This window comes from Lactuca sativa, chromosome 7 (assembly GCF_002870075.4).
Source record: "Lactuca sativa cultivar Salinas chromosome 7, Lsat_Salinas_v11, whole genome shotgun sequence".
Classification (NCBI taxonomy): Eukaryota; Viridiplantae; Streptophyta; class Magnoliopsida; order Asterales; family Asteraceae; genus Lactuca; species Lactuca sativa.
The window spans coordinates 28,222,595-28,235,930 of record NC_056629.2 but is presented as its reverse complement, the minus strand read 5'-3'; the positions used below and the strand labels follow the sequence as shown (position 1 = coordinate 28,235,930).

Genomic DNA, 13,336 nt, shown 5'->3' with positions numbered 1-13,336 from the left:
AAAACACTTTGGGTTTGAAAATACCCAAATCATCAAATGAAAACTAAACTTGAATCAAACACTAGAAATCTCATCATTAGTCATCAATTAATAAATGAATCATATATTTGAAAGAACATAAGCAGTCTAATCACAAGTTTAAGCTCATATCATTACTTGAAACCATAAATTTGAATCAATGAACCCTAGAATTGAAAATACCCAAATTGTCACCATTGGAACTAAAACTTGATTCAAACATCATTGAATATCACCATAAGCCAAGGGTTGAAAAATGGACCATGGATTGAAGGGAAATATACAATCTAAACATAAGTTCAAGCTCATATCATTGCTTAGAGCATTACATTCAGATTTGAAGAGTAAGGGCTTGAAGGCCCATCAAACATCCTCTAATCTCATAAATCTCACAACCATTTGTTGGTTAGGGATTGGAGATGGATCAAGGAATGTAACCACATCAATAATCTTATATGAATAACACTATTTGAGTATAAATTTTGGATTTGCAATCCAACCAAAACCCTAATTCGAACTTGGGGAAAAGAGGAAGAAAACTACAATTGATGCAATATATTGGAAGAATTTTTTAGGAGCTCCACAAAACACATATATTATCTACCTAACGTTGGACTCTATTGAGGAGCTCTACAACATCTGGTGCAAGAAAACCGAAAGTATCAAATGCAAAAGGTATAAATATGTCTTGATTTTCCATGCATGCTTTCTAATGCTTTTGCCACTTCGCATGATGCAGCTTTTAAAACAACTTGCCCCACAATGAAAACCCCAATCCCCAAGCCTACAAGAAGGGAAACCCTTGTTAGATCCACATGTGCATGCTCCTCCAACCCATCTACAAACTAAAACATCAGCCGGTCTAAGTGTATTTATCTAGCAATTCCAATCACCAAAACACCATGGATTAAGAAGTGACAATTGATCATAGAGGTGGAAGGGAAACTGAAATCAAGAGGAAAAGAAAGGGGGGAAATGAATAAGAAAAGGGTTGCACACAATACATATATAATCTACCCAACGTTGTAAGCATGATGCATCGACCAAAAGGGTGCAACACGTCCCACAAGTTTGGTCAGATTATCAATTTTGGTCACTCACTCTAAATTCCTTTCAGTAATGATCTCTAACTTGACTAAACACTTAATAAACTTTATCTTTAGTCTACAATTGGTCCTTTTCAACCATAACTCAAGCAAACCTAGTCTGCGATATGCTTATTTGATCAAATTCTTGGGCCAAACACAAGTTTCTCTAAGCTGACACTATTGATCCCCTTTTTACAAAAGTCTTATTTAATGCCAAATTCTCTTATCATATATTTATTCAAAATTAATGATAGATGTTATTGTTATTTTTCTAAAATATTCATTTCAATTATTTCACTTCAATATATTTTATTTAATTTAAGAAAAAAACATTAGTTTTACCAAAAAAACCCAAAATATTTAGCCTCAAAAACATGATGTTACATCATTGTGGATTGACATTTTATATGCAGTTCATCTAAGGCTGGATATGTAGTTTTTTTTTATAATATGATTTGACTATCTTCTCATATTTTTGTTTTTTCCTATATATAAGATATCATCTATGGAAGTAACTCAGACGATCCAACATTCTACATCCTATTATCCCATCTCTATGAGATTGAAATAACATTATTGTTATTATTGTATTAAATGATCATGGTATTTTTTACTTTATGTAGACAAGACCAAAGAATGTGTTTATTTTTCTTAATGTATCCCAACAAATTAATAAAGGAAGTTGCAACAACAAAGGCTTTACTTATTTTAATGTAATCTATGTTTCCTGTCCTAATTAATTATAGTTTGTAACAAGACTATATTAAATACCAATAAAAACAAAACAATGCAAGTAATAAATGGTTCATTAACTTCATATTTACATTAGACATTACTGTCTCACATTATTTATTACATAAGATAAATAATATAAGAAGCCTTCACCAACATGAATTACAAAAAAAATATTTTAATTTTCTTTCTTTTTTCTTTAAATATGCCATCAATTTTGTAAATAGATCATTTATCAATCGAACAACAATTAATGAAGAACCATATGTAACTTTGATTATTTGAATTTTAATTGCAAGAGAGACACGATATACGAAATAGTCAATAGGTTGGGCCTTGGGGTCAGTTAGATATGTAACTTGCTCCGTAAGTTATGTACCCTTGAATACACCGCCATTCTATAAAGTATAAATACAACTCCTTTACAAATTCGTCTCCATTTTGACGCTGCGAGCAGCAAAGAGACATTAATGAGACACTAAAAAGCAGCAAAGAGACACTAAACCCTCTCCGCTTTCCCAATCCAGATTGTTTTCCTTCAAAATCTGTAATCGAACCTCTCGATTTTGATTTGGATAAAAGGTTATCCTTAAGATTTAGGTATGGATTTGGAGGAAGATCAAGGATACATCGATGATGAAGAAGATATAACACAAGAGGATGCTTGGACAGTTATCAGTTCTTATTTCGAAGAAAAAGGACTTGTTCGCCAACAACTTGATTCATTTGATGAGTTTATTCAGAATACTATGCAAGAAATTGTGGACGAATTTGCAGATATCGAGATCCGACGCGAATCCCAGCACAATCCGGGTCACCAGCCTGATTGTGCCGAGGTTCGTTTTGGATCCTGTTTCTGTATATAGTTAACGTTCCTCCCAAGGATTACGATTTCATTTTCGGAGCAGAACCTGTTCAAATTTGTTGATTAAAATTGAAAGTGGTAACCTAAGCTTGACATTCTCAATTCTAGGGTTTCAACTCTAGTTTTGGTTTTGGAGGAAAAATCAGTGTGACCTTGTTTCACGAAACTATCTGAATCTAACTGGAAATTGTCCGACTGGATGGAATTCTAGAATCAGATAATAATGTTATAATAGTTCTCATAGTTGAATTATCGAAATGTAAGGATGCTTTGCAACACTCATGGGGTATCCGAGTAAAAACTTCTAACATCCTATTTGAATTCAATTGAAATTGTGAAAATAGCGGAAAAAATGTACTTCTAAATGAGTGCGATTCACATTGTATACTAAACAAAACAACTGAAGCATCAAAACATTGTGCATTTTCAAGGAAATTGCACTTTGACTGAATGGAAAAGTGCATACATTCATGTGATGTATTTGATATATCCTTCTTTATTCACTTGCAGACAATGTATAAGATCAGATTTGGTCAGATTTATCTGAGTAAGCCAATGATGACAGAGTCAGATGGTGAAAGTGCTACATTGTTTCCAAAGGCAGCAAGACTGAGGAATCTGACGTATTCTGCACCACTGTATGTTGATGTATCAAAGAAGGCTATAATGAAAGGGCATGATGGTGAAGAAATCACAGAAACTGAAAATTTTGATAAGGTCTTCATTGGAAAGGTATGTAGAATGAAATCTTTGTACAATAAAGTGCAAGTGTTGAGTTCTTGTAATCAATTTGGTATGACACAAATTTCAGGTTCCTATAATGCTGCGGTCAAGTTACTGTACACTGTATCAGAATTCAGAAAAGGACTTGACTGAGCTTGGTGAGTGTCCTTATGATCAAGGTGGATATTTCATTATCAATGGGAGTGAAAAGGTTCTGATTGCTCAAGAGAAGATGAGCACCAATCATGTATATGTGTTTAAGAAGAGACAACCGAATACATATACTTATGTGGCAGAAGTTTGTTCAATGACAGAATCTCATAATAGAGCACCAAGTACCATGTTTGTCAAGATGCTTTCTCGAACTAGTGCCAAAGGGGTATGATATGTTGATGAAGGAAATAGCAATGTACTTCCATTTGTTTATTTGTCATAGCATTCTGCTTTCATCTTTTCCTATTACATCATTGTACTCTGAAAAAACAACCTGGTTATAGCAATGTCATTCAAATACAAAGAAAATTTCACTGCTATAACTATATAGTTTTTTCAAAGTAAAATGTCTTAATAAGAAAAAAAAATGAAGGTAAAGTGCTGTAATAGAAAGTGAGATGCTATAATATACAAATAAATGGAAGTACATTGTCCTTTCTCTTGCTTACTTGGCATCTTTTACAATTGCAGGGATCCTCTGGTCAATATATTCGCGCTACCCTTCCATATACCCGAGTTGATATCCCTATCATTATCGTGTTTCGAGCACTGGGATTTGTTGCTGATAAAGATATATTAGAACACATTTGTTATGATTTTGCTGATACTCAAATGATGGAGTTGTTAAGACCATCACTAGAAGAAGCATTCGTTATACAAAGTCAAGAAGTATGCTTCTTCCCATTTTTCATTTTCTTTTCAGTTTCCCAATCATTGTTTATAATATATATAAAATGAAAAGTAACCTTACCTCAATAAGCTCTTTTTCTTTGTTTTATTGCAGGTTGCACTAGATTTCATTGGGAAAAGAAGTGCCCCTGCTGGTTCCACGCAAAAGAAGAGAATAAAGTATGATTTTTTTTATTGTCCTTTTGTCTTAATGTAATCTGTGTTGTGTTAACAAGATATGTTGTTTCACAGGCGTGCCCGTGTTATTCTACAAAAAGAAATGCTTCCTCATGTTGGGGTTGGAGAGTATTGTGAAACAAAAAAAGCATACTACTTTGGGTAAAAACCTTATTTTTTTCTGTTATGTGCAAAAGACGTGAATGCCCTTCCTGTGTTGTAGTTTATATGTAGAAGTAACATCTGTCTGCTTGCATCAGTTATATCATCAACCGCCTTTTGTTATGTACTCTTGGTCGGAGGGCTGAGGATGATAGGGATCATTATGGAAACAAAAGGTTGGATCTTGCTGGTCCATTGCTTGGGAGCCTATTTAGAATGGTGAGGTTTTAATTTTTATTTTATATTTCTTGGATTATTCTATGGATATGTTACATATGTGTATGCATTTGACAAGTTGTCGCCTCTTGTGTTAATGCAGCACTTTCGGCAGTTAACAAGAGATGTAAGAGCATATGTTCAGAAGGTAATCTCAAATTCTTCAAGTTTCATTGTTTCTTGTTTTTTATCTGGTCATTGAATCTGAATCCATTATATTTGATAATCTGCAGTGTGTAAACAAGGGGAAGGATATTAATCTGCAATTTGCAATTAAAGCAAACACAATAACAAACGGGCTTAAATATTCCATTGCTACTGGGAATTGGGGGAAAGCAAATGCAGCTGGAACTAAGGCTGGTGTTTCACAGGTGTTGAATCGCTTGACATATGCATCTACATTGTCACATTTACGAAGAGTAAATTCATCTATAGGACGTGAAGGTAACTTCTCTTTATCTTTTCTATTATTGTTTCTCAATGTTGTAAATTACTGTTTTTTTATTGTTATTTGCTCTAGATTTAGGTAGCTGTTCTTAAATGTAGTTGTTTTTACATTTAAATAGGAAAATTGGCAAAACCAAGGCAGCTGCATAACTCACAATGGGGAATGATGTGTCCTGCAGAAACCCCTGAAGGGCAGGTTAGTAATTTGCTTTTGTTATGACTTATGATCTGATCATATCTGAATTCAAATGGTAACCTTATGTTTATGGTTATTGTTCTAGGCATGTGGACTGGTGAAGAATCTTGCATTAATGGTTTACATAACTGTCGGATCAGCTGCATCCCCGATTCTAGAGTTTTTGGAAGAATGGGGTACAGAAAATCTTGAGGTAAACATCACCAAGTTTTTGAAATATTATATATATCTTACTATAATGTTTTTTATTTTTTAATCGGCTAATCTTTTATTTCCATATTAGGAAATTTCCCCTGCTGTTATCCCAGAAGCTACAAAAATCTTTGTAAATAGTGTGTGGTTGGGAATCCATCGCAATCCCCACATGTTGGTGAAAACATTGAAGAGATTGCGAAGACGAGTGAGTAAAATTTTATTAGATTAAAATTACTAAAATTCTGGTGCATAGTTAGGTAAAATATTGTTTATATGAATTGTTTTAAATGTCCAGGATGATATGAACACAGAAATTGGAGTTGTCCGGGATACTCGTTTAAAAGAAGTTCGGATATATACTGATTATGGTCGATGCAGTCGCCCACTTTTTGTTGTTGAAAAACAAAGACTTTTAATAAAAAAGAAAGACATCCGAAATCTACAACAAAGGGTATGTCTATCGAGTTTTATAATTTTGTAACTTTTTTATGGTTTATTATCTTAATAACATCTTGTTTGTAATTATGGATTCACAGGAAACTCCAGAAGATGGTGGGTGGCATGATCTTGTATCAAATGGATTCATTGAGTATATTGATACAGAAGAGGAAGAGACCACTATGATTTCCATGACCATTAATGTAAGCCACAATACGTGATATCAAGTTTTAAAAAATATTTAAGAAAATAACTTGGGAAATGGATGTGGTGTAGGATCTTGTAAGTGCAAGGGAAAATCCAGGTGAATCTTATTCAGACACTTACACACATTGCGAAATCCATCCATCCTTGATCTTGGGTGTTTGTGCCTCAATTATACCCTTTCCCGACCACAATCAGGTAATTATATAAATCCACAGTGATATTATTGTTGTTACATAATTATTAATATTTTATATGTTGTTTTATGTGTCAACAAACAGTCTCCACGTAATACATATCAATCAGCCATGGGTAAGCAAGCTATGGGAATTTACGTCACCAACTTCCAGTTTCGTATGGTATGCAACACATTTATTCTTTTTCATCACTCTTAAATGCAAGAAATAGCAATGTACTTTAATTGATTCTGTTTTCATTGTTTGTTTTTAGGATACATTGGCCTATGTTCTTTACTATCCTCAAAAACCACTTGTAACTACTCGAGCAATGGAGCACTTGCACTTCCGAGAGCTTCCAGCTGGCATCGTATGCGATTATGCATTTTTTAATTCATATAAAAAATGCTTTATTTTCATATCAAAATACCATCCCTTTTTCTCTTGTGTTAGAATGCAATTGTGGCAATTGCCTGTTATTCTGGATACAACCAAGAAGATTCTGTTATCATGAACCAGTCCTCAATAGACCGTGGCTTCTTCAGATCACTCTTCTTCCGTTCTTACAGGTTCTTTACTTGCTCAAAAGACATAAATACCCTCCCTCCAGTCCATAGACTAGAAAACTTGATGTACATGGTTTTTTACAGGGATGAAGAGAAGAAAATGGGTACACTTGTGAAGGAAGATTTTTGTTGTCCAGATAGATCTAACACCATGGTAAAAAAACACCTTTAACGGTGTTTTCCTTTCTTTTTCTAAAACCAAACCGGTATTTTAACCTCTTTTTTTCAAGTACAGGGTATGCGGCATGGTTCTTACGATAAATTGGACAATGATGGTCTTGCTCCTCCGGTGAGTACGGTCTTCTTAGGGTTCAGGATTTAGGGTTTTTTTTATTTGTACTAAAATCATATGATCATTATAATACAGGGGACACGAGTTGGTGGTGACGATGTGATTATCGGGAAGACAACACCAATTGCTCAAGATGATGCTCAAGGGCAATCCTCCAGATACACTCGCCGTGATCTCAGTACAAGCTTACGTCACAATGAAAATGGAATGGTTGATCAGGTACTGCCCAGTTTCCCTGCCCGGCTGCCCGTGTTTTTGAATTGTTGGCTTAGATTATAAATATGGAAAGTGGAGAGTGCTGCAGGTGCTGCTGACAACAAATGCTGATGGGTTGAAGTTTGTGAAAGTGAGGGTGAGGTCAGTGAGGATCCCACAGATTGGAGATAAGTTTAGCAGTAGACATGGTCAAAAGGGAACGGTTGGAATGACTTACACGCAAGAAGACATGCCATGGACTGTGGAGGGAATCACTCCTGATATCATTGTCAATCCTCATGCTATTCCTTCTCGTATGACAATTGGTCAACTCATTGAGTGTATTATGGGCAAAGTTGCTGCTCATATGGGCAAAGAAGGAGACGCCACTCCCTTCACTGATGTCACTGTAAGTACTTTCAACTTTCAATAAATAGCAACCTACTTCAATTCATTTTTCTTGTTTTTGAAAATTTTACTCAGTTAAAGCGTTGGCATCTAAATACAGAGCAATGATTGCACAGATTTTTCAAAGTATAGTGTCATGATAAGAAAGAAGATGAAATTGCAATGCTATAATTGGGTATATTGACAAAGTACAATGCCTTAATGAGGATAAAACTGAAAGTACAATCTTGTGATAGAAAGAAATGGAAGTAGGATGTTATATTACGCACAAATGAAAGTACATTGCTATTTCTCACATTTTGGTCCATTATTTGTTCCATCTCGTTAAATTTTCTCAACTCAAGTCCTTTTTGTTCAGTTGATTTGACATTTTTTTTTGTGGGTTGTATTTTGAATTTTTTTTTCCCTAATATTAGCAATGTCATCCCAAAATAAAACGATTTTCACTACTATAGTTTCCAAAGTATAAGAAAAATATGAAAGTAGAAAGCTATAAGTGGGTATATTTTTCAAAGTACAACTCCTTAATAAGAAGAAATTGAAAGTAGGATGTTATAATACACAAACGAGTGATAGTATGTTGCTATTTCTTGCAAAACTTGTAAACTCAAGTCCTATTTGTTTTGATGGGGACAGGTGGATAACATCAGCAGGGCTCTTCACAGGTGCGGTTACCAAATGCGTGGGTTCGAGACTATGTACAACAGTCACACGGGCCGACGGCTAACTGCGATGATATTCATGGGGCCCACTTACTACCAAAGACTGAAACATATGGTGGACGACAAGATCCATTCACGTGGACGCGGTCCCGTCCAGATCCTGACCCGCCAGCCCGCGGAGGGCCGGTCACGTGACGGTGGGCTCCGGTTTGGTGAAATGGAGCGCGACTGCATGATTGCGCATGGTGCGGCCCATTTCCTTAAAGAACGGCTCTTTGACCAGAGTGACACGTATCGGGTTCATGTCTGTGAGCGCTGTGGCTTGATTGCAATTGCTAATCTTAAAAAGAATTCGTTTGAGTGCAGAAGCTGCAAGAATAGAACTGATATTGTTCAGGTACGTAACTATCAATCCCAATCCCATCTCGTTAATTTTTAGTATTTATTATTTAATGGTCAAATATTTTATGATATGTATGTAGGTGCATATTCCGTATGCGTGTAAGTTGTTGTTCCAGGAGCTGATGGCTATGGCAATTGCGCCTAGGATGCTTACCAAAGATGTGAAGCAAGTCAAAGATAGCATTACCAAGAAGAAAGGGGCTTGAGAATTGAGTTGAGATGATTGGGACAAGTTGACTGGATTTTTGGAACTTGAATGTATATGAATTTAGTACTTAGTAGTGTATGGTGGAATACCCTAAATAATATTGTTAGGTATTGACGTAAACCTAGAGCAGTAGCATATGATGAACCAAAAAGTCTCCGATACCTATGGATGAGAACAGTGAATTACTATTCTCATTCATATATAGCATTTAACCAAACCAGCAACTATATTAGTATGTGATGAGAATTTTAAAACTCGATTATTTCTTGTTTCTTATAAAAAGGCTTGGAGAACTTAATGGATTTGAATTTTGCTATTATTTTATGCAAAATAAAAGTATATTTTGATTCTCGTCCCCGTAATTGTTGGCGATAGGAGGACAAGAATGTTTTTTAAATCAATATGAATCTTGAATTTGTTTGAAGGATACGATGTGACCTTTGTCCCATCCTTTCGGTTTTTATCTCTTAATTTTAAGGGCAATGCTAATCTTTGAGATAAGTTATTACTTTAGCCAATATAGATTTTTAATACTTTCCAAGTTTTTGTGTGTGATTTCCATTATTATTTTTCATTTTGGTTTTTGGTGTTACCCTTTCTACATAAAATAGTAACATGTTTTGACTTTTGTTCCGACTGCAACAAGCTCACTTAATAGTTTGGCATGCTTCCTGTATCTAAGGTAAATAGATTATGCAGACCTTGAGGAAAGGATAGTCGGGATGTTACGGACCTAAGGGAACACCGTCTAAGGTGTCCCATTACCTTAGCTGATCAACAATTTCCAGCAAGATCTTCGCGAGCTCCCATCTTTTTTTCTTCTTCTTTCATTTTGCACCTTTTACATTATTAGGGTAGTGGGTATTGTAAGATAATAGATTGTTTGATTGATAAATACTGAGGTTAAACCTCATATAAATAGGGATACATAAGAAACCTAATCTGAATCTTAAAGGGTTTGGGCCTAAACCCTAATCACTAACATCCCCCTGCAGTTTGATCGGGAGGGGATGATGATTAAACTAGAAAAACAATAACAAAAACATAAAATATAACATAAATGAAGATAGTGGAAGCGGCGGTGACAGTGCTCTAACGATGATGGCTAACAATTGCTTGTCGAAGGAGAGAGGCTTGGTATGTCTCGCTAGTTCGGAGCCGTATAAGTTTTAGGAATGGACTGGTTAGATCCCTAGCTATGGTAAGCTTGGGGTTCCTCAGCAGATTGATTATGGAATGGTAGAGCTCTAACGATGATGGCTAACAGAGCTCTAACGATGATGGACTGGTTTTAGGAATGGATTGGTTAGATCCCTAGCTAACGGCGACAGAGCTCTAACGATGATGGCTAACAGAGCATGCCTGGGAGGGACTTGGTATGTCTCGCTGGTTCGGAGCCGTATAAGTTTTAGGAATGGACTGGTTAGATCCCTAGCTATGGTAAGCTTGGGGTTCCTCAGCAGATTGATTATAGAATGGTAGCAAGGATTGGGATTTCTTTTCAAGCATTGAGGAGCGAGGTGTAAACAGGATCGAAGTGGGAAGAATCCTACGAGTGTACAAGGGTAAGAGCACGCAGATCCAGAATGAGTACGCGATCTCTGAGAAGGAAAAGAAGTAGTACATCGTTTGATGGATTGAGGAGTTCAGGGTTGGGAGTTTGGGAAACTCCCCATCAGTTAGTGCATGTAATGGTGATGGTTAGTACGTGGTTGGGAATTCAGGTTGGAGGATCGCCTGTAGGACTCGAGTGAGTCGGAATGAAGATCTTGAGGACGGATAACATGAGATGCTTTCGTGTTAGTAGGCAGAGGCAGAAGCAGCATGGTAGAGCGTCGGGAGAGCCGCAACTTTCTCCAGCAGCGATCAGTGGTGGAAGGTGTTGTAAGACTACGGGGCAGCCGTAGCATTCACTAGCAGTCAGAGATGGAAGGTGATGTAAGACTACGGGTAAGCCGTAGCATTCCATAGTAGCTTCGTTAGCGGAGTTGGGGCGAGGCCCTTATCTCCTAGTGATCAGATAGGGATCAGGAATGGGTAGTGGATGAGAACAGTAGGGAGTTTACTTGTATAGCCCTAGAGAGGTGAGACCTTGGGAGAGGCCGCTCCAGGATGTAGTTGGGTGAGACCTGTGGGCGAGGCCCGTATGAGAGTAGCAATATATGTGAGACCTGAGAGCAGGGTTGCTCAGTAGTATGGTTGGGTGAGACCCGTGGGCGAGGCCCGTGCGAGAGTGGTTAGACAAGTGAGACTAGAAGGATAGAGGCGGGTGAGACCCGTGGGCGAGGCCCGTGAGTTTTAGTAGCAAAGGTGGGACCTGGTAGGGACCGTAGTGTCAGATAGGGGATCGAGGACCCCAGAGTTGTAGTGCCAGAATGGCATAATAGATTGAGTAGTTATAGGTAGTCGAAGTTTCTTCGAAAGTCGTTGGGAGTGACTAGGAGTGTGTTGGGGCTGGCGAACGGTGGGAACCGGTAATCCAGATATTGTTAGATTGGTAGGGACCAGGGTGGTCTCGGTTCATCCGGAAGGCAGATAAGGAATAACGGAAATTTTCAGTCAATAGCAATGTTGGTAAGCGGTCTATGGTGGAATTCAATTAGTTGATCGTGGGGTACTCGACACCCAATTATAGTAGAGAGAAATGCCTAGTGGATACTGACAATAATGGCCCGTACTGGAGGTAACGGGAGTAATGGATTTGGTGGAGGATAGGACCTTCACAGTGACAAAGGAAATATATGGTTATGGAGCATCGCCTTGGGAAGGCAAGAAAACGCACAAGGAAAGAGGGGGTGAATCCCTATGGGTTCAGTTGTAGTACTCAGAGAGTACCAGAAGGATTTTCGGTTGAGTAAATTGTGTTTCCAGAATGTTCAGGGTCAGGGTTGACCCGAGATTATTATCCGCAAGGATTAACGGCCGTCAGGAGGACTGGGCGAAAGGCCAGCGAAGGTAGGCAGCTGGTGTTGGTTTAATAAGTAGAGTATTGAAAGCAGATCGCAGGCGGTTGGCCATAGAAAACTTTGAGTACGAAGTTTAGTTTAAGTGGGGGAGAGTTGTAACACCCAAAATCAGGAAGGCCAAGAAAGGAAAGAAAACCCTAAGTAAAGGGCTGACTCGTCGAGTCCAAGGAGGAACTCAGCGAGTCCGAGCGGGATCCGGGTCAGGGAGTAAGTGACCGACTCGGCGAGTCGGCTAAGGGGACTCGGCGAGTCTGGTCTGAACAAGGAAAACCCTAATCCCGCGAGTTGTATCCTATATAAAGGGTGTTATGTCCCTTTCTCAGCCTCCATATCATCCTAGAGAGCCCGTAAACCCTAGATTCCGTGTGAGCTTCCATCATTTGAGAGAAATAACCTTGGAAAGGAACTTGAAGATCAAGAGGGTTGCTTCAAAGGAGAGGTGTAGATCCGAGATCTACTTCCGTTTGTGCTCATCTTGGAGGTAATTGATAGTTTGTTTTGTTTACTTCTTTTTATAGTTTATTTTAGCATATTTCATTCATAATTTAGATAATTTCCATGCATATTTTCCTTTTTGTTATTTTATGACTATTTCGGGTACTTTCGAATCTTGTGAGCATAATTTCAGGTTTTCGGGTCTAGCGGAGCGGGAATGTTCGGGACATATGGAAAGCTATTGGACTTAGAGGACGTCGAGAATTATAGGCTTGATGATAATGGATTCGATGCATGGAGCGAGCTTGATGACTATTTGAAGGCTTGGAGAAAATGAACTTTAAAATTGCAAGATGCGGGAGAATATTCGAGCATGCGGAGATTGATGATTGGACGATTATGGAAGCTATGGATCATTTGGAGAAGCCAAATTGGGTTTAAATTGAAGAAAACTTGAAGAAAAATGGGCTAGGAGTTTATTAGACTCGAACTGGGCCAAGTGGGCTAAGTTATGGAGGCCCAAACCTCAAAGTACATCCAGGGACCACCCGCGCAAAATACCCGCGCAACAGCACGCGGGTCGCGCAAGGCTCAGCAGGGGCATTTCCGGGAATTCATGTTTTGAGCTATATGGGGAAGTTTGGTGTGCCACTTTTCTAAACTCTTAGACATCCGATTTTTGA

General features: G+C 37.8%; 1 protein-coding gene across 1 annotated transcript; it reads left to right on the top strand.

Annotated features, from left to right (window-relative positions):
• Nucleotides 1-2,293: 2,293 nt before the first annotated feature.
• Nucleotides 2,294-9,554, top strand: LOC111892691 (DNA-directed RNA polymerase II subunit RPB2). Its single transcript, XM_023888742.3, has 24 exons — nucleotides 2,294-2,674; nucleotides 3,214-3,435; nucleotides 3,515-3,805; nucleotides 4,111-4,308; nucleotides 4,424-4,488; nucleotides 4,561-4,647; nucleotides 4,746-4,866; nucleotides 4,967-5,011; nucleotides 5,097-5,307; nucleotides 5,430-5,506; nucleotides 5,592-5,699; nucleotides 5,790-5,906; nucleotides 5,997-6,152; nucleotides 6,238-6,342; nucleotides 6,416-6,541; nucleotides 6,625-6,702; nucleotides 6,794-6,889; nucleotides 6,973-7,088; nucleotides 7,170-7,239; nucleotides 7,321-7,374; nucleotides 7,453-7,596; nucleotides 7,682-7,981; nucleotides 8,617-9,039; nucleotides 9,125-9,554. Exons 1-24 carry the CDS (start codon nucleotides 2,441-2,443, stop codon nucleotides 9,248-9,250), a joined length of 3,570 nt encoding a protein of 1,189 aa, XP_023744510.1. The 5' UTR covers nucleotides 2,294-2,440; the 3' UTR covers nucleotides 9,251-9,554.
• Nucleotides 9,555-13,336: the final 3,782 nt, after the last annotated feature.